Below are 22,111 nucleotides of genomic sequence, written 5' to 3'. Positions count from 1 at the left end.
TTTAGAGGTGTCAAGCAACTCCTCTTATGGGATTAGATTGGATCATTTTCAGTTTGTGACTCCTGAGGAAGTGGACAAGCTGCTTCGGACTGTGCACCCTATAACCTGTTCTCTTGACCTTTGCCCAACTTGGCTTATTATTATTATTATTATTATTATTATTATTATTATTATTATTATTAATTTGATTTGTATACAAATTTGATTTGATTTTAGATTATCTCATCTGATATTCATATTATCAGAGAGGATCTGGTAAATACTATAAATGCTTCTCTGAAGGAGGGTAGGATGCCTCCTTGTCTTAAGGAGGCTATTATTAGACCACTTTTGAAGAAACCTGCACTGGATCCCTTGGAGTTAGCTAATTACAGGCCTGTTTCTAACCTCCCATGGTTGGGCAAGGTGATTGAGAGGGTGATGGCGTCTCAGCTCCAGGCTCTCTTGGAGGAAGCGGATTATTTGGACCCATTTCCAACTGGCTTTCGGGCAAGCTATGGAGTTGAGATGGCCTTAGTTGGCCTGTTGAATGATCTCCAATTAGGAATTGACAGGGGGAGTGTGTTGATCCTTTTGGATCTCTCTCTTTTTCCCCCTAAATTAAATTTTTATTAATTTTAACAATAATAACATTAACATTCACAACAAATAAACAAATATGGACTTCCCGCTCACACCTCCTCGTGAAACATCAACTATAGAATTAACCCTTGCTATAATAATAATTCAAAACATAAATTTAAACTTTACAAACACAATTTTAATCTACCCCACCTGCAATTATTACTAAATTTCAAACCCTGTTGTAAAGTCAATAGTAGGAAAATAGTTCTTTAGATACAACAAGAATGGTTTCCAATCTTCTTTAAAATATTCTAAATTTTGGTCTCTTATCAATATTGTAAGTTTTGCCATGTCCGCATATTCCAAAATTTTTATCAGCCAATCTTCTTTTAAAGGCAGTTCATTACTCTGATCCTTTTGGATCTCTCAGCAGCTTTCAATACCATTGGCCATGGTATCCTTCTGGGATGCCTAAAGGGGTTAGGAGTAGCTCTGCAGTGGTTCCACTCCTACCTCTCAGGTAGGTACCATATGGTGTCGCATGGAAACTGTGGCTCACAAGGCTTCATACTGCCTCCAGTGCTTTTTAACATCTACATGAAACCTCTGGGAGAGATCAGGGGATTTGGTGCAGGGTGTTATCAGTATGCTGATGACACCCAAATCTATTTCTCCATGTCAACTTCATCAGGAAATGGCCTAATTTCCCTAAATACCTGCCTGGAGGCAGTAATGAGCTGGATGAGGGAGAACAAACTGAACAAACAGCCATTTCTGGAGATAAATGACCTTAAAACATGCTGTTAACATCCAGGCTTGACTACTGCAATGTTCTCTACATTGGGCTGCCTTTGTACGTAGTTTGGAAACTGCAGTTAGTACAGAATGGAGCAGCCAGGTTGGTTTCCGGGGCTGCCCAAAGAGATCATATTATACCCAGTTTGAAAGAACTACACTGGCTGCCAATAAGTTTCCAGGCCAAATACAAAGTGCTGGTCATCTCTCTCTCTTTCTCTCTCTCTCAGGCATACCTGTCGCTAATCTCATGCATGACAGCTCTCGCGAGAGTTCACGAGCAGCTGCCAGATAGCAGTGGGGATGGGCAGATAGTTGCCCAGCCAGCCGACAGGGAGGGAAAGCGGTGGTCAGGCTCTCTGGCTGGCTGGCTGGCAGGTGGTGAGGGAAAGCGGTAGCCAGGACAGCTGGCTACCGGCGGGCGGGGAGGGAAAGCGGAAAGCGCCGCCAGAGGGTGGTAAGAGAAGGCAGACTGGGAGGGGAAGAACGGACTGGGGCTGAAGGGAAGGGGGAGAATGGACTGGGGCTGAAGGCGGGGAGAATGGAATGGGGCTGAAGACAGAATGAAGATGGAAGGGAGAGACAGGGAGAACTAGGGGCACAGATGCTCTGTGCCAGATCAGCTAGTTACCTATATAGCCCTTAATGGCTTGCATCTGAGGTATTTAAGAGAAAGCCTTCTTCTTTGTCAACCCTACCGCCTCTCAAGATCATCTGGGGAGGGCCGGTTGTGGTTACCACCAGCTTGGTGGCGACTCAAAACTAGGCCTTTTCTAGAGTTGCCCCGGGACTTTTGAACTCCCTAATGAAATAAGAGTTTCCTCTTCTCTGAAGGTTTTTAAGAAGGAACTAAAAACATACCTGTTTAGTTTGGCTTTTAGTTTACAGATTTAAAGTTTCAGTTTTTAGAGTTTTTATTGTTTTTAAAATTGTTTTAATTATGTAAACATTTTAACAGTTTTTATATTGTGAACCACCCAGGGATCTTTTGTATAGGGCAGTATATAAATGCACTAAATAAATAATAAATAATAACAAAGTACAAGAGAGTCCACAAGAGAGTGTAGGAAGCCTGTCCAAGCTTAGCATACTGGAAGGTCGAAAGCAGACCAGACCGAGTTGGTCTGGGCTTATAGAATCAGAAATACAGATCAAAGGAAATCCACTTACCTTGGGACCAGTCATCAGGAAATTATTCACTGACCTGGAAGGGAGAGAAGAATTCATCAATGGAGAGAAGCGGACAGAATGCCTGGAATTCCTTGGCACCAACCCTGTCCACCCACCACTCACTCTCACTCTACCCAGTCCTCAGAAATGTCTCTTCCATGTTTCAGTCACACATGCCAGTTTTTGCTGATTGTATCACTGGCCACAGCTGAAGATTAATCAGGACTCACCAGTCTCTACCTTAATTTATTGCCTGATTAAATATTGTTACATATGGTCAGATATTGGCATTTGATACAAAATGTCAGCTTGGATTTGAGAAAGACAGAAAGACAGACATTCATGGAGCTGAAATTAGAAAACTAATAATAATATATGTTGAACAGCTAAAAGATTAAGTGTTGTTCAGAGAGCCAGACACCACCAAACAGACCCTATGCCAGCAGACTTCCAATTTCATAGATATAACAAAATAAAACACAAAACAGTTAAAAACAGTGAAAGTAAATGCCCCCTCCAAAACCACTCCTTTTCGCCTTTCGCCTTTGAAATGATTGTGTTATCAAAAACAGCTTTTTAATTGTAGCTTGAATACTTCCTCATGCACAGAAATATGCATGAAGATCTGAGAAGGGCATGTGTCAGAAAGACCTCATTTTTGCAGGCCTCATTTGAACAGATAGGGGAGCTTATTTGCCATGGACAAAACACAAAGCGGCAGTTATCTGTGAGAACCACTACCTAAATTAAAGATGAGAAAACATTCTCCACTAGAAGAGCAGTTCATTAATGCAATAAACTCAACAGGAAAATGGTACACCATCCTGTCAGTGTGGGCAGGCAAGAGAGTATCAGATAAGGCTCCTTTGGTCTGCTCTGTAATTTTCAGAGCTACCACAATTAATTATGAATCTGTTAGTAATCAATTAAACACTTTTCATCACTTAAAACCATGCCTCCAATTAAGTGGGCAGCAAATTAATTTTCTTTAATACCAGTCCTTATTAAAAAAAAATGCAGATTGCAAGCACTATCTTATGCCTGCTACAACACACGCATGTATAATCATCTAAAAGCAAAGGATGCTTCTTATTTCAGAATTATTGTCTTTTGTTTTGTTTTGTTATGAGAATGCTAATTTAATCCATTGATTAATCAACAAAATACAATTAATATAACTAATCTATTGAGATTTTTAAAAATGGGATGATAGAACGAATAATTTCATGCTACTCCCTTAAAATTCACCTTAAGTGGCACAGCAGGGAAATGCTTGACTAACAAGCACAAGGTTGCCAGTTCGAATCCCCGCTGGTACCAGCAGCGATACAGGAAGATGCTAAAAGGCATAATCTCATACTGTATGGGAGGAGGCAATGGTAAACCCCTCTTGTATTCTACCAAAAGAAAACCACAGGGCTCTGTGGGTGCCAGGAGTCAAAATCGACTTGACTGCACACTTTATCTTTTACCCCAACTCCCTTAAAAGCAGATATATATACAAAAGTCACCAACAGAAACATTAAAATTTGGTTTGCCTGCTGGAATTCAAGAATTTCAACTTTGGGCTCATCTTACAATTTTCAAATTTGTATCAACATTTCAGACCTAGTGAGAATTTGGATGAAATACTGAGTTTGGTGGGTTAAGGGAGTACGCGGGGTTATTGACATGTCAGCTTATCAGTGGGGTGGCTTCTTGATTACTGTGGTGGCATTCACACATAGCCATGCTCATACCTGAGCTAAATGGGCAGCCCTGGCTTCCAAAGCCCACCACCTGAGCCACCAAGCCTTTAGCACATATCCAGAAGAAGGAGAAGGAAAAGGAGAAGACTTTTCATATCCTGGACCACTTCTTCTTCCCTCATCAATCAGATTCCATCAACTTGAATTTGTAGTATCTGTATTCATATTCATATTTCTATATCACCCTATGAAAAATCTCAGGGCAGTTTACAATTTGCACAAACAGCAACTAAAGCCTAAAATTAATATAAAACGGATTAAAATTACCCTAAACCAAAAGCCTGATGAAACAGGTGTGTTTTCAAAAGTCGTTTAAAAACAACCAGAGTTGAGGACATTCTGATTTCATTTGGGAGTGTGTTCCAGAACCTCAGGGCAACTCCAGAGGAAGCCCGATTTTCACCTACCGAGCTGGTGGTAAACACAATCAGACCTCCCCTGATTATCTTAATAGGCTGTGGGGTTCATGAAGAAGATGGCACTGAGGTGGATCTCACGATCTGTGAGACCGGCTTTTGTAAAAACTGCAGGAGAGCGAGCTGTGAAGGAGCTGGCGGGGGGTGGGGAGAGCAGGGGCTGTGGAGAGCAGGGGCTGCATGGCCCCCACAAGCCCCAGTATGCCCTGCGCAAGTGCACAGGGCATATTGGGGAGACCCCCCGGCCAGGGGTCTACTAATGAGTAGGCGCGGCACAAAGCCGCGCCGCGGCTACTCACGAGCCTAAAAAGCAGGTTTGCTGGAGCGCTCGCTCCGCAAACCTGCTTTTTAGGAGGGGTTCTCGAGCGAGTTACCCGCTCAGGAACCACTGGGCTCGGCTGCAAGCCCGGTGGTTCTTACGGCCAACAAAAATCGGGCTAGGCTCTCTAGCCCGATTTTTGTTGATCGTGAGAATCGCCCCAATCTCTTATATACCCTTGGCCCAAGCCATTCAGGGCTTTATAGGTAATAACCAGCACTTTGTATTTTGCCTGGAAACTAATTGCCAGCCAGTGTAGTTATTTTAAAATAGGAGTAATGTGGCCTCTACGGGCAGCCCCAGAAACCAACCTGGCTGCTGCATTCTATACTAACTCCAGTTTCCAAACTACGTACAAAGGCAGCCCAGCGTAGAGCACATTGCAGTAGTGAAGCCTGGATGTTACCGGCATATGCCCCTCCATTATTTTAAGGTCATTTATCTGAAGAAATTGGCATAGCTGGTGTATCAGCCAAAGCTGATAAAAAGCAATCCTGGCCTCAGCCTGAGATATCAGGGAGAGGTTTGGGTCCAGAAGTACTCCCAAGCTACATACCTGATCTTGTGGGGTAGGAGTGTGTAAGCCTACCCAGAACAGGCAGATCTAAACACTTCTTAAGTTTTGACCTCCCATAACAGGTACCTCCGTCTTGTTTGGATTCAACTTCAGTTTGTTCTCCCTCATCCAGCCTATTAGCAATTCCTAGCAGGCATTTAGAGAGCTAAAGCCATTTCCTGATGAAGTTGATATGGAGAAATAGATCTGGGTATCATCAGCATATTGATAGCACCCAGTACCATCCTGATTATCTCTCCCAGCGGTTTTATGTATATGTTTAAAAGCTGTGGAGATAGAATGGAGCCCTGTAGAACTCCATATTAAAGCTCTCACTTTGAAGAGTAAAACAATCTCCAAGTGACACCATCTGCCTGAGAGGTGGAACCACTCTTACCCCCAACATCCTCAGGCAGTCCAGAAGATATCATGGTGGATGGCATTTAAAGCCACCAGAGATTCAAGAGGACCAACAGTCACACTTCCCCATCAATTCCCAATTGGATATAATCCATCAGGCTAACCCAGGCAGTCTCCACCCCACAGCCTGCCCGAAAGCCAATTTGCAATGGGTCCAGATAATCTTCTTCCAAGACTGACTGTTGAGAAGCCACCACCCTTTCAATCACCTTGCCCAACCATGGAAGACTGGAGGCAGGCCTATAAATGCCTAGCTCTGAGGGATCCAATGCAGGTTTATTCAAAAGTGGTCAAACAATTGCCTCCTTGAGACAAGGAGGCATCCTGCCCTCCCACAGAGAGGCATCAGTGATACTAACAAGACCTTTCCAATAATTTCCCTGCTAGATTTTATGAGCCATGTAGGGCAAGAGTCAAGAAAACAGGTGGTAAGGTGAACTTCTCCAAGCAGCTTGTCCACATCCTCGGGCGTCACAAACTGAAACTGATCCAACCTAACCATAGAAGAGGAGTTGCTGGACACCTCCTTAATAGACTGCAACAACCATGGAATCAATCAATAAAGGTGTCACAGTGAGTCCCAGATGGTTCTAAATTCTAATTCAAGGGAGGAGGGGCACATACTAGTCTCCTCTCAACTCTAGACAACTCTGCTGGACATGAGCTTCTGGATAAAATGCACACAGAAAAGAACTGCTTCTTTGCTGCACATATTGCCTGAGCATAGATCTTCATAAGTGCTCTGTGCTGTAATATGTCAGATTTGAGTTGAATCTTTCTCCACCTGCTCTTCAACTGCCTGCCTTTCTGCTTCAGCCCCCACCAAGGGAATAATTCAGAACCATGTTAGGAGGGGGACTTAGAAGCAATTGTGTCTACAGGCCTTTGAGTGTTCAAAGTTAAAAAACTTTGTATATTCTAAAACACTATATAGTGTTTTAATATAAAATACTGCAGAATGTTTTATAGTACTTTGAGTGTTCAAGAGTGTTTTATATAAAACACTGTAGAGTGTTTTATAGTACTTTGAGTGTTCAAAGTTAAATCACTTTGAACACGATATAGATTAATAATCATCACCCAACAGTATTGGTCTCAAGACTTGGTGAGTATCTTTTTCTAATGCAGCAAGCTGGTAACAAAATACGTGCTATCTGTAGCTTTTTAGTAAAAAGGGGGGGGCACATCTCCATTCAGGGCCACTAGCTGAGTTCAATATGTATGACTAGAGCTGAATAAGAGCCAGATGATGTTACTCCTGTAAATCGAACTATTTCTACAGCTATGGAAAATATACCTTGAGTGAGCCAGCATGGTGTAGTGGTTAGAGTGCTGGACTAGGACTGGGGAGACCTGAGTTCAAATCCCCATTCAGCCATGAGACTAGCTGGGTGACTCTGGGCCAATCACTTCTCTCTCAGCCTAACCTACTTCACAGGGTTGTTGTGAGGAGAAAACCTAAGTATGTAGTACACCGCTCTGGGCTCCTTGGAGGAAGAGCGGGATATAAAATGTAAAAAATAAAATAAATAAAAATAAAACCTATTCATCTTTGAGTCTTCACCATAAAACAGTGAAAGCACATGTGAGAAGTGCAAATAATAAGAAGCAAGAACATAACTATCTGTGACATCCAAAGAGAACTCTGCCTCATCCACAAGCTTCTTTTTCTATCATTTCCCCCCAGGCTAATATCTCAGATTTCACTATTGCTTCAGACATCCCATGAGACCACAATTAAAGCCTGGTTCAAACGATATCCGTGCAAGACAAAAAGGTGTGCGCTCTTTCCTACCCTGCCTGTGTGAGCCTCCCTGGCAGGCGTGGCCTCAAGCACTTCCGGGGGCTGCCAGAGGCTCACTCCACCATGCACCTTTGGGAGTTCAGCTGAGTACATTCTTTCTCTGTTTGGAGCAAAATGGAGAAAGCACATCAGCCCCAGGCCCCCAACCACAACAGCACATGAATGAAGTACCAAGTGCAGCAGGCACTTGCCACTTTGAGATTATTTTAATGAAAAATGGTATATACATCAAACAATAAATAAATAAATATGCAGGCATATGGCCAGCAGTCAAGCTTGTCAGGCAGCTGCTGGTGAGCAACTTCCCTACGCACCCCCATTCCCAGGAATTCTACTTCTGATTTAGGTTCAAACCAAGTTCACTCATGACATCCAGTAGGGGTGTGCACAAACTATTTGATGTTGAACCAGTTTGTCTCAAACTGGCCCAGTTTGGCAGCTCAATTGCAAGCTGGGCCGGGTTCAATTGAACCAGACCAGTTTGAGGCAAACCAGTTCGACACTGAAGGGAGGGTGGGGGTGGGGGCCGGGTTGTGAGTAAGTAATCTAAAGTGCTTACTGGCTGGCGTAGCTGTGGGTGCCACCACTCTCCCCACCCCACTCGGTGTTACCCAAGCACATGGAGATCAGTGTTTGGTAAGCTGCCCGAATAGTGGCAGCATGGTTGCAGCCTCCGCAAATGCACAGAGGCCATGTTGGCCTCTGGGCATTCACGGAGGCCGCAACTGTGCCATAGCCACCAACGTGTGGGGAGCTTGCTAAACATGGATTACCATGTACTTGGGCAGTGCTGGAGTGCGGGGGGGGGGGAGTGGTGGCACTGGCAGCCATGTTGGCCAGTAAACACTTTAAATTACTTTTCTTGCCATCCCACCCCCCGGCCAACCCTTAGTAGATTTCCCCACCCCTTTACTTGTAAAGGGGAATCCTCAATGGATTCTCCTTTACAAGTATAGCTGAACTGCCAAACCGGTTTGGTCAAATGGACTGGTCAGTTGGTTCGACCAAAACCGGTCCGGCAGCATGCAGTTAGGTTCAAATTCTATTCAGATTCGAACCAAACCACGAGTTCTGATTTGTTCACTCCCCTAACATCCAGACTGACCAATCTTGGTTTATTCAAACCAAATTGTGTTAAATAAACCTAGCTATTTCACACTTTGGGTTCGTATCGATCAGAAGTCAACTTTTTCAGAGGTTTCTGTGGGCAGGGCAGGGGGAGCATGCACTCTTGAGGCTTGGGCACATCGCTCAGAACCAGGCTTTAACTGTGGTTCTGTGTGATGTCTGAATTAGCCCACTTTGTCTTGTACTTTTTCAGTTAGGATTCTATCCTCATCATGAGCTTGTAATTAAGTAACACTTTCATCATTGTTTAGGAAACACAAATACAGTGGATACTGGTAATTAAAAATACCTTTAAGCTGGTTTTATCAAAAATTTGCACCATTCTGACAATGATGAATTGACAGAAATTGAAAACTCTTTTTTTTTAAACTGAGTTTTTAGGGGCAATTTCCACACAGATTTGCTGTGTGGAAATTCATTCATTCATTAATGCAGCCCCTTGTGTCTGTGTGGTAAACTTGAATCTGTGTGTTGCCTTCTTCCCCAGTAGTCTTTGCCTGAGAATGGAGATAAAGCTGGTGTGTTATAATTCAAGTTTACCAGAGACATGGAGGACCATATTTTAATTAATTGTGAAATCAATTAATCTCTGTGTGGGAATTTTCACTTTGAGGATAAACTGTTAATTTTATTTTAAAGAGTTTTCAGATTCTGTCAGGTAACCAACTGCCAAACATTAGTTTGTTGCTCCAAAACAGGACAACCACAGGCTCCCAATGGAAGACACCAAGCATCTATATTCAGGTAAAAGAGAGAGACCACCTGGACCTTTCCCAGTGCTATGAGACCAAAAACACACAGCCGTAGTTATAGAAGCAATAGCACAAATTATTATACTTCGTTCTCTCACCACGTGGAAGCTGCACATGGAGGATTTTTTGTATTTTTCAATTGGTAAATGAGGAGGAGAGTTCCCTGGACATTCATCCAAATCCAGTGTGGGGGGGCAATCACTGTAATAATTTGGGTGTGGTGGCAGCGATTACCAAAGCAACAGTTTTAAGTTTTAAAGGAACAACCTTGGTTGAGCAAACATGGAGGGAATGATGCAGCATTTTTCTTTCCCCCACGTGGGCTTACCTTGAGACGAAGGCTGGGTTTAAATCCGCTATTCCGTACAGAGGACTTTGATTATATTAGATGACTCAGGCATGTCTGATTTTCTGAGTAGGCTTGGCTACTTCCTTTGTTTTCTCAGGCTTTTAATTGAAATTAATTTTAAACTGTTTAATCTCTCTATATTATTAATTTCTGTAGACGGACCAGGGGGGTGCATGGGTACGTGGCAAGCCACACCCCTGCTGAAGCACCTGATTGAGCAGTGGGGATTCCATATGCAGATAGGGAGAAGGAGCCTGTGAGAGCAGAAGCACCATGGTGATTGGGCAGTGGGGATTCCACATGCAGATAAGGAAGAGGAGCCTGTAATGGTTAAGGTCATTTTGAATGCAGCTGTTACTGGTCAGAAGATGTTCTGTCAGCAGCCTGAGGGGAATGAGCGGCCATGGTAGTGGCAGCAGCGAGGAACAGCCTGGTCAACCACTGCTGCTGCTCCTGTGGGGAGGAGCAGGAGTGTGGCTTGGGTGAGGGTGGGGATGTCTCTGGGGCTGCAGCTTGGCCAATAGGCAGCAGCAATGCTGCAGCCACGACCAAGAGGGGTGAGGGGGATGGAAGCAATTGGATGGAGGAGGAGGACCAGGAGTGCAGCTCAGGTGAGGGTGCAGAGATTTCTGAGGTGAGGGGGGCTGTGGCAGTGGGTGAGGGGAGCAATCAAGTACTAGTGCGCAGATGCTCTAGAGCACGCAAGAGTTCCAGCATTGAAGAGGAGAAAAATAATGGCAGCGGCCAGGAGACAGAGGGCTGGCGGGCAAAGCCCCGCTGGCAGAAGAGTTGGGTGGACGGCAGGCAAAGCCCTGCTGGCCGGGAGGAGGAGGCAGCAGGATAACCTGGCCCTTGGAGGCTGCATTGGAGGAAGCGGTGGCGGGCCAGCCTAGTCTAGCCGGCAGCAGTGGGATGGCCTGGCCAAGGGCGGTGGGGCGGCAGTGGGGGGGAGCGGCCGGTCGGCCAGCCAGAAATCCAGGCATGCTGGCATGAGGCGGGGGGGACAGCTGGGCCCAACTAGAGGCACAGATGCTCTGCACCTGAGCCCACCAGTTGTTTTTATCCCATGAAATTGTTTTAATTTTTGTATTCTGTGAAATTGTTTCTCTATTTTATATTGGTTGTGTTTTAAATTGTGTACACTGCCTAGAGATACACATATCAGGCGGTCTATAAATATTAATATTAATATTAATATTAATATTATTAATATTAATAATAATAATAGATCATAATTCTGTGAGAGAGAGCAACTTGTGCCAATTATGTTACTGCAGCATGGGCACTGTGGCTGGCAGTGGATTCGGGGTCAGTGATTCTTTTTTGGCCATTTTTGGCCTGTTTGAAATGTGTGTTCTCTATTGAGAGGGTCAGATTCCCTTTTGCTGCGTGCTTCAGCAGTGTTTTTGAAGGCAGGGTTGCAAAATTTGCATTTCCATTTGCAATGCAAAACTTGTATGCAGTGCACTTTGTGAGTGCAAACTGTTCAGGCCATAGGGAACAATTGGGAAACTCAAAAGACTCCATTGTTCCCCATGGGTAGCTCCCATGGACACCAAAGTGGGTATTGTGGTAGGGCATCATGAGTGCTGCCTACCACCGAACACAAAAAAGAAATGGGCAAGTGGGCAGTTTTTAATCTTTAATCTAATTTTAATTTATTTTTAATCTTTCCCCCAAACCCCCATAGGATCCTACCATACAACCCACAAAAAATAGGCATGGGTGATTTTTAACACATTTTTAACCTGCCCCCAACCCCACCCAACCCCATAGGCTCATATTGGGGTTTTGAGGAAAGGTTAAAAATGGTTTAAAATAACCTGCTTGTCTATTTCTTTTGTGAGTTTGGGTGGTATGTAGTAACCATCATGCCCTACCACACAACCCACTTTGGTGTCCATAGGAGCTACCCATGGAGGATAATGGGGTATTTCAAGTTTCCCCATTGTTCCTTATGACCAAAACACTCAAAACCTTTTGAGTTTTCTTTAGTTGAAACAACCGGTTCAACCTCTGTTTCGACTAAACATTTTGGCCATCTGTGTTTTGTTTTGATCTCAAAACAAAATGCAATTTCCATTTCATGCACATCCCTATTGATGAGGTAAGAAAGGTAGCACAGGCTTCCAAATGTGTCACTTATTGTGATGCTTTTGTTAAAATTGCTATTACTTGATAAGTTCAAGAGCCTCTTGCATAGAAAGATACGGTGAATATCTGACCATCTAATCTCACTGTGTTGTGAGGATAAATGTAAGCATGTATAATACTCTGGGCTCCTTGGAGGAAGAGTGGGATAGAAATGTAAAAATAAACAAGCAAGCAAACAAATAAACAAACAAAATATATATTCATCACATGACCTCGAGATAGTGTACAAAACAATAAAAACAATTTAAAACTACTATAAAAATTAAACTTTTGTAAGTGAAAGGAACATTTATAATGGAAAGATTTAGGAAATATAAATGGTTTTTCTTGAATAATATAATATAATATAATATAATATAATATAATATAATATAATATAATATAATATAATAATATATATTTAATATTATATATAAATAAATTATTGTTTTTATGCTACTGTTTTAATTGTTTTGTGCTGATCTGTGCTGATTTTTAAATAGTTTTAAATTTTGTACACTGCCTAGAGATGTACATATAAGGCAGTATAAAAATATGATTGATAGATAGATAGATAGATAGATAGATAGATAGATAGATAGATAGATATTGTTTGTTGTGACTGGCAATCTAGCAAGATGGTATGCCCATGTTAATCATCTCTTTAGGGCAAAGGAATAGTCTGAAGCGTTATCTCAAAAAACAATCTTCACTGCTTCCTGTTAGCAAGTGCCCAATTACCACTCCATCTCATGCTCAATGTTTTTATAGTAAACTAGTATTTTTGGGCTTGATGTAACCTTTTGAGAAATGGTATGACTCCCAGAGTAATTCCTAGAACTGGAAATATCATTATTTTATATTATTATTATTTCTATTTCTATACCGCCCTTCCAAAAATGGCTCAGGGCGGTTTACACCGAGAAATAACAAATAAATAAGATGGCTCCCTGACCCCAAAAGGCTCACATTCTAAAATGAAACATAAAGTAGACACCAGCAACAGTCACTGGAAGTACTGTGCTGGGGGTGGATAGGGCCAGTTACTCTCCCCCTGATAAATAAAGAGAATCACAACGGTAAAAGGTGCCTCTTTGCCCAGTTAGCAGGGGCTAATATGATGCTTATCTTTTTGCTGTAAAAATCTTATTGTTTTGATAGATTTAGATATATTCTCTCGTTTCCAAAAGGATGAACTCTTTCTGTGCTGAGATTGCACAAGGAATAAAAGGTGTGGATGACAGTTGTTTTCTGTACATAATTGTCATCCCCACCATTTATTTCCTTGCAAGCTCATAAAATGCAGCACTCCAGCTGTGCAAACTGCACACGTAACCTGTTCTCACAGCACTGAAATGCAGACATCAGTGTCTATCCTTTTAGAAGCTAGGGAGTAGTGGTGTGCACGTAACCGTGGAGGTGCGGTTCAACACTGGGGGGGGGGGCGTTCTTTAAGGGCGGAGAAGGGTGCACTTACCCCTCCCACCGCTTTCCGCCCACCAGCGCTCTGTTTTTAGGGACAGCCATGGGGCGACAGTGTACCTCCCCGCTGCCCTTTTGCCCATTCCTGGCCGGAAGTGGCTGGAAGTAGCATACGTGCATGTGCCTGCCACACACGTCGTGCGCACATGCGCACATGATGTACATGGCGGGTGCACGCACATGCGCTACTTCCGGCCAGGAACGGGGGAAGGGGCGGCAGGGAGGTACACTGCTGCCCCATGGGCTGTCCCTAAAAACGGAGCGCTGGTGGGGGGGAAATGGCAGGAGGGGTAAATGCACCCTTCTCCACCCTTAAAGAACCCCTGGCGTCGAACCTTTGAGCCGGCGCCACCAAACCAGTTCAGAGGCCTCTAAAATGGCCTCCGGACTGGTTCGTGCACATCCCTACTAGGGAGCACATCTCAATCAAAATGTTGGAAAGATATATAAAAGCATGAAATTTTGTCGGCAACAATCTACTTTATCAGATGCAAAGCAGGATTAAAACAGTTAGTCCACACCATGCTATCAGTTTATCTTATTGTTTGCAGTACAATGGACTAATGTGGCTATCTAAAACAAAAATTATAGGAAATCGTTGAACTGGAACCATCCCAATTTTCTCACTAACAAATGGTCTTGTCACATTAAATGCTGCTGCTGAATTTACCAATTTCCATGTAGATGCAGTAGGTATGTCTATGAAAAATCTATGTAAGGGCTCATTATTTTCCCTGATTACACACACACACAAATTAAATAATGTTAATTAATTATCAGATCAATCAAAAAAGCTTTAATAGCAGGCTAAACTTTGTCTACTGATTACTTGGTAGGTTTGATATAGTGTCACAGAGCCACACAGGAGGCACAAGGTGCCTCCTCCCAGTACCACAGTGAATGAAAAAGAACCTTCAGGATGGGCATCCCCTCCACACTGTATCCAAAGCTAACCAATATTTTAAATTTCTGGCTTTCCTTCTATCAATAAAAAACGCAGGTGGTTACTAAAGCTGAAATCAATGTCAATGCCTACAAGTCTTCAGCAATACTGGGAAGATTTGAATGTGTTCATCTTAAGTCACTATGGCTTTGGTGTATTTCTACAATGTAGAATATATTATACAAGTTGGGGGCCCACAAGGAATCATGGGAAGGATAAACATGGGGGAATTCTCCCTCCACTCCCCCAACATAATTGTATGAGAGTGCTGAGCTCTGAGACGTGATGCAGGGCTGCAGAGAAGCTAGGGTCTGGGACAAATCAGAGTCTTCCTGTACCCTCCCCAAATGTTGTCAGTAGATAACAATAGTAATAGTATGCTGAGGGCCCTCAACCTTCTGGGGCCCTGGAGCAGCTTACTCCTCCCAGCTCCCCTGGCATGATGAGTAACTTCTTCATCTATCCCTGATCATATAATGCTGATTGCTGAGGTTTGAGGCTCAGGTGAGTTGTACACAACATGGTAGGGACTATAATGACCCATCCTTCTCTGTGGTGTAGGAGAGAATTTGGAGAGGAAACAGGTCAAAGAATGTGAACTACAGTATATGCAAATTTCATTCTCCCTCTAGTATATGTTTAACTGTTGAGGCTCTGTCCATTTCTGAGTTTAAAGTGTCAGGGGAGCAGTGATCAAAGGATTTGGATAATTTGGATTATTTTCCCTCTGATTCTAATTGGATTATTATTATAATTTGGATTATTTCCCCTCTGATTCCAGACTTATTTTGCTTCAAAGTATCCAAAGCCCTGAAAACTATGAATAGTGCCCTGAACTTGGGGATGAGAGACTAGGTTTGAGAGATGTACATCTCATGGTGTACTCCCCTGATCTCATTCCTGCCTCACCACCACTTCCAGATTCCATTTTGTTATGAGATCAATAAACTCTAGTCCTTTTTGTTTTTCTTTCTTTTTTCAGCTGTCAAACAACTCCCCTGAACATTCCATGGCTCATAGAAGCCACTGAGAGAATACTCAGTCCTCACTGGGATGTTTTGGGGGTTTCTTTTCCTCGTCTTTTAATTTACAAGCTAATTTCCCCCCCCCTGCAGATTTGGGATATGCAGCGGGGGAGGGGGGATGCAAAAACAACTACTTTTGTCTTTGGGTGGTCCCATTCCATTACCAAACTCTTAGTTATGGGACCACCAAGTTTGCTACTAAAAAGAACAATGTTGAAAGAACAAAAAATGTTGCTGAATATCCTCAGTCTCCAACGGAAGTGCTCTTGTTCAGGGCTCCAGACAACCTAGAACAAGAGCCTTGTAGTGCTGTTGAGGACTTACTCCTCTACTTTCAAGGGAGGGGAAAAGAAAAAGAACACTTCCCCTCCTTTCCTCCTCCTAAAACCCTTCTGTGTAGTGTAGAGCAGGGAGGTCTTTCACATCAGAGCATGCACTTTCAGTATCCTAATCTCCTGCCCTCCTGTGTTAGTCCTACTGAAAAAAGTTAACCTTGAGCGACTTCAGATTTTTTTCAGCAAGTGCCCACAAGCAGATAGCTGTGCGACTTTGTACTTATGTTTATGTGCTTTGGGTCCCTCAGAAGGGAAGATACATGGAAGAAATGCACAAACTCAAAATAAGCATACAGTATCTGTATATTCCCCAGTCCCCTAGCAAGCAAGTTTTCCTTTGGATGTTAAATCTGACAGAAGCACCACTTGTTCAGCCACTTGAAACTGTTCGGAGATATGGACTGGGCTCAAAACTCACATCCTATCAAAGTGAGGTTAGTTTATCCTCTTCTAGTAATGATCGCTCGCTCTGTCCTTCTTAATATCAATATGTTCTATACTCATTCCCCTTCCTGACATATTTATTTTTTGCTCACTGTGTATGTAGCTGAGTTCCTAGTTGAGTTCCCAGGATCCCAGTTGAGTTATGCTTTCTGACAGGATTCAGCATGCTATGAATTGCGATACATTTAGCCCATTCTAGCTTGCTGATAGATTGCAAAAAACCCCCAAGAAACCCACCTTGCTATATGGCAGGTACAGGGTCCAATGAGCACTGAACTCTCTCAGACAACTTAATTCCACTTGGATCTCTATACATGAGGATAGCAAACAATACCAAATGATGGATGAGCAGAATTCTTTGTTGTCAGAGGTTCACTGAAACCAGAAAATGTTCAACCTACATCAAGAAGCATAGGCCCAATAAAAGATAATGCCCATATTCTTGTGAATGCTGATCTTTGTTTCTCTTACATCCTTACCAGATATTTTAAAAAATCATTTCTATGTGATACACTAGGGTTTCACAAACCCTGTATTTTTTTAATCACACCGCAAAATACTATACATACAACAAAAACATAGAAAACACAGCAGCAAGACCAACTCAACTGCTTGCCAGTTGATCTGAGAACGATCAGATTTTTTTGGTTGCTATAGGAGGTCAATGGAAAGATATTAAAGGTAAAGTGTGCCGCCGAGTCAGTGTCGACCATTAGTGAGTCAAAAATCTGCTATTAAAAGATAAGCCAAATGTCAAGTGCTTCTCTCTTGAGGTATTTCCCTTTATCCCCCTTGTTATTCCTTTAGTCCTGAACTGTGCCAAGGCAAGAAGCTGTGATTTTAACAGGCTCATTTGAAATCAATACGGCCAATGCGATTATACCTATATGGGAGGATAACAACTGAATTACTGACTTCTGTTGGCTCAGTTAGGATAATATTTAAAAGGAGAGAGATTAAAGATGAGTACTACATAGTTTGCTACATAGTTTGTCAATTATCTCATCTCACAAATTGGAAGTGATGCCCCAGATCCTTTACAAGCAACTTCCCTGGATCTCCTGCTGATTTATCCAAGCAGTAGTCTGGGTTTTGCATTTCAAAAGGGATCTATGGGATCTGCCTCTGAGTGAGCTCAGATTTTGAAATATATAAAACATTATAAAAATTCAAAGGAAAGAGGTAGGGAGGTGATGGTTGCTTATAGCAAGAAGCAAGAGTACTTGATCCTGCATTGCTGTGTCCCATCCGCCTGTCTACAGTGCAAAGCAAGGAACTCTTGAATACTCACCAAGGATGGCTGAAGTGGAAGAAGGACACAAGGAGCAAGGTGCCTGGATAAGAGCCCATCTGAAACATAATCCCCCCCCAAAATAAAGAAAAGACAGAAGGAGTGCAAATGAAGATCTCAAAATAGTAAAATGGTAATTGGGGAGGGGGGAGAGAGAAACAAACTAGAAGAAGAGCAAAATGGGTTTCTAGCCTCTGCTCCTAGAGTGTGTAGAGAAGTTGAAAGACCCTGAATCCGAACTATGCTGGAGGACAATCAATCCTGAAGTGTGAGCAAAGGGGGCTGGTGAAATGGAGCCACTGAAATTCGTAAGAAGAGATTATCTACTTAATTAAAGATTTTTTTCCCTCTAAGTCCTTCAGCCAATCAGGACTCAAGTGCCAGAGAGAGACTGAACTGATCAAAAGAACACCCCAGGTCCCTCAAAGACAAATGCACTAAGAAAAAGGAAGGGGGGGAAGAGATAAAAAGAGAGAAAGAGACAAAGCAAATCCCTCCAATAGTCATTGGATGCAATCTTCACCATCAACCTCCCTGCAACATCCCCAAAGGCAACTTGGAAAGACTTATTACAAATCTTTGATCTTTTTAGCTTTTGGAGACTTCCTCTGCAACCAGTGTTTGTGAGTGTTTTTGAGTGAACACAAGAAGAATTGCATTTGTTCTAAAGAGCTGAGGGAATGGAGCTGCTTTGGAAAGGGCTACCTAAAGATGCAGAGAAAGTCTGGATCATGGAGGATATTTACAACACATTCCTCAGAAAGCTGGGCAGAAAAGGAGTTCCAAAAGGCAGGTGACTTTCTCCTTTCTTTATGACTTTCCTTCTGGCCTTTGTAGCTCTGCCTTTGGAGCACATAATCTAAAGATGGATGACACCAGCATGGTAAGAGTCAGAGGATTTGTCTGGTTCCTCTTTACTGATATTAATAATGTGTTATGGACGCAGACCCACAATAGTGCTCCTATGTAACAATGGTAATGTAGGAATAAAGTAAAGTACAGTAGTGCCGTGGAGCCAGTGTCAACTCTTGATGACCACTGGGCCATGTGGTTTTCTTTGGTAGAATACAGGAGGGGTTTACCTATACCATTGCCATCTTCCATGCAGTAAGAGATGATGCCTTTCAGCATCTTCCTATATCACTGCTGCCCGATATAGGTGTTTCCCATTGTCTGGGAAACATACTATCAGGGATTCGAACCGGCAACCTCTTGCTGTCTAGGCAAGTTACTTCCCCACTGTGTCATTAGGTGGCTCTAATGTAGGAATAATGCCTAAGAAACAAGATCCTCCATGTTTACCATGAGACTCAGTGAAAATCTACTTTTTTCCTTCTTAAAAATTATTCTGCCAAGGCATGAAAGAAGGAAACTGAGATCAAAAGACATTCAAGATCAGACCACGAAGGTCCTGCAGGGATGATTCTAGGGTTCTCTCAGAAATGTATGGTTACTGTTTGCATCCCAGATTCCTGCCTTTGAAAGGCATTCTGTTGCTGTAGGTGGCAGAATAAGCCTCGCTTTCTTCCTTTTCGATCTCTTATACGTTTTACATAGGCAAACAGCCCTTTGCTCATCCCTACGTGACTGAATGACCCTGCCATAGGGTCAGTTGGGGGGATATGGCTCATCTAGAAAAACTCAACAGAGCTGCACAACTGACCCATGTTTTAACCAGAAATATTGTTAGAAACATCCACATGAAAATACATGAAGTATATGCTTCACCTGCCGAACCAGAAGGGACAAATAAAGTGGGGATGGCAAGAAAACACTGTGCTCCTCTCATTGGGAATAGATTTTCAGGTATCTGATCCACAGGATTTTCAGCCATACTTATTTTCTTTTAGATATTTCTAGTAATTAGGATGTACCTGTGTGCTCACCCCTGTGAGTGAATAAGTCTTTTCATATAGACCAAAAGATACAGAACTACCAGTCTGCACAGATGTAGTTGCCAGGTCACCAGTAGCGAATTTCCCACTCACTCTTTTTCTGTCCTCTCCCCTGATTCTCCTCTCCCAAGTTCTCACTTATCCAGTCCAAGTTCCCATTTCTCTAAATATTTTCAGAACGGTTGTGGCCTTTAGAGTTAAAATTTCGCAACAGGTTGTTCGAGATTCTGTGTTATGATGGCTGAATTATGATTTCAAAATTGTGTACAAAGGTATATCATTCTTCCATAATATGCATGCTGCATCCAGAGATAACAGAGCTATATAGGCCCATGAACTCTACAAATGCAAGCAAATTATATCTAAATGTTTTAACAATATACAGCCCCTCCATCACTGAGCTAGAATTATCACCCCCTGTACTGAAACTGAAAGTCAGTTGGCCTAGTTCCCCTCAGTCTATCTTTGTTTCAATTTTCGTTTAATGGGTTGGCAAGGTTAAGGTGGTCAACTAATAGGCAATGCAATCTCCCCATTTGAAGGAGTGCCCTAGGCTCAGGAATGGGAGGGGCACATGTGTCATTGGTAATGCGGCTGCTGCCCTGGGGTATCTCTATGTGGGACTAGGCCACACTCCTGCCATACCTGTCCACATGTGGCTTAGGGGGATTGCAGGTGCCCCTTCTCTATAGCCACTGCCACAACAGGGGTTCCGACTCCCCAGTTGGTTGTGCCTACACTCAGCCTGTGCCATGGTGTCCAGCCCCAGCTGTGGAATATACACACCATGCATATAGGCTCTAGGAGAACACGGCTGCAGCTTATCCAGGGTGCATTCAAGTCCAGAAATGCAGGTGCTTTGGGTTAATTAATCCCTGATGGCCCCAGGTTCTATAGATGATCACACACTTCCAGTGCTTTGGCTTGAGCTGTAAGCTTTCTGGATTCTATGAGGGTCTGCAGAGAGTCCAGGAGCCTACATACAGTGCTATGCGGCCCAACTTCTAAATTTGTAACCACACTAGCAGCAATGGGTCAGGAGTGTCAGGAAGACTTGACTGCTGGGACATTGGCCTGCCTTCTCTCTCGCTGGTGTTCCAGTGGTCAGGCCATGAGTAGGATGCTCAAGTGTTCTGGTGGTAATTCCACTGCCCCGTCTCCCTATGTCTGTAAGCCCCATCCTGAAGATAGACAAAGTGAATGACAAGAGTGGTGGTAGTTCTCTATACACAAACCATCTCTTATTCTCTTCTGACCACAGCAGGAGGCAAATTTGTGATATTTTTCCAGCAACCTGCCTATACCTTCTCTGCTTATTGAGTTTAATGATGTCATTGGGTTGTTTGGATGTTACCTCATGTTCACTGATGCCTTCTGTATATGACATCCTGTGTGTGTGTGTGTGTGTGTGTGTGTGTGTGTGTGTGCCTGTATATGCCTTCTGTATAAATGAGGGTATTGCCCATATGCAGGCAATATGGTGGTGGGTTACATCATGAGTGGCAGGCAATGGTGAAGTTTCTAGGATGCAGTGAGTGGCTGCTGGTATTGCTGTGTTAGTGAATCTGTAGTTATTACACTGCTTTGTAGTTTGCTGCTTTAATAGTGGGGTCATAGGATTCCCAGCCCAACTAATTATTTGTCCAACTATCAACATGTCTTTTTCCCCTATCATTTGTTTGGAATAAGCTGTGGTCTAGAAGTGGAGCTCAAGGAGATGGTGAAAGAGCTAACATTTTGGACCATCATTTCCACACTCTCATAGTCTGGATATAATTCATAGTCTGGATAACATCCTTGCACTACAGCAAATTCATTGCTCTAACGCAACAATGTTTATCCAATCCAAAGAATGCAAATAATAGAGTCACATTTGATGAGACTGTCACTCTGAATAACCTCTATGTCCATCCAATGAAGCTGTGAATTACCTTATATTTATTAATTGTTTTAAGCTGGAAGCCTTCATACTTTGTCTCCATGGATGGGAGTGTTTCAGCTTCTTCACTTTTCTTTCTAAATAAAGTAGATTTGCTACTCTTTTACCAGAAAATGTTTAATGATGTACTAACCCAGAGAAAAAGATCCCTAAGCTGACAAAACCTGAAAGAAAATGAAGAAATTAAGTTAAAGTATCTTATGTATTACAGCTAGTCTGTCAAACTATGGCAGACTAGATGAGACCCAGCCCTTCAAATTCCCTTTCCTTAAAAGTAAAGTTACATTTTACAAAGTTACAGGTAAAGTTACATTTTCTGAGACAGATCAAATCTCTTGGTAGATGTTTTTCTAAATCATTCAAAAACTCTTCTACTTCTGAAAGATTAAATTTGTGAATATTAATGTGATAAATAATTCCTCTTTATCTTTAAAGACAAGCTAAGTTCCAATATGTTATTATTGCTCTGTAGACTTTCTTCATATAACAATTCTCAAAAATTAATTGCTTTCTTACAAATAAAGTCATCTACCAAAAAGTCTATTTTGTCTTCTCTGTCATTATTTGTAACTCCTATGATTTTAGGATTATTTGCCATTGCTG

General features: G+C 42.6%; 1 protein-coding gene across 3 annotated transcripts in view; it reads right to left on the bottom strand.

Annotated features, from left to right (window-relative positions):
* WNT8B (Wnt family member 8B) overlaps nucleotides 1-21,538 on the bottom strand; it is a 47,381-nt gene extending 25,843 nt beyond the window's left edge. For 2 of the 3 annotated variants that reach the window (XM_053313191.1, XM_053313193.1), the window contains exons 1-2: nucleotides 17,675-17,953; nucleotides 2,530-2,563 (exon numbers count right to left, since the gene is read on the bottom strand). In XM_053313191.1, the coding sequence (XP_053169166.1) occupies nucleotides 2,530-2,563; nucleotides 17,675-17,742 (102 nt within the window). In that variant the 5' untranslated portion in view covers nucleotides 17,743-17,953. Of the gene's footprint in view, nucleotides 1-2,529; nucleotides 2,564-17,674; nucleotides 17,954-21,500 lie in introns of those variants that run through there. The other variant, XM_053313192.1, reaches the window with a different exon arrangement.
* Nucleotides 21,539-22,111: the final 573 nt, after the last annotated feature.

Source organism: Hemicordylus capensis, chromosome 3 (assembly GCF_027244095.1).
Source record: "Hemicordylus capensis ecotype Gifberg chromosome 3, rHemCap1.1.pri, whole genome shotgun sequence".
Taxonomy (NCBI): Eukaryota; Metazoa; Chordata; class Lepidosauria; order Squamata; family Cordylidae; genus Hemicordylus; species Hemicordylus capensis.
This window is presented reverse-complemented; position numbering and strand designations above follow the sequence as displayed.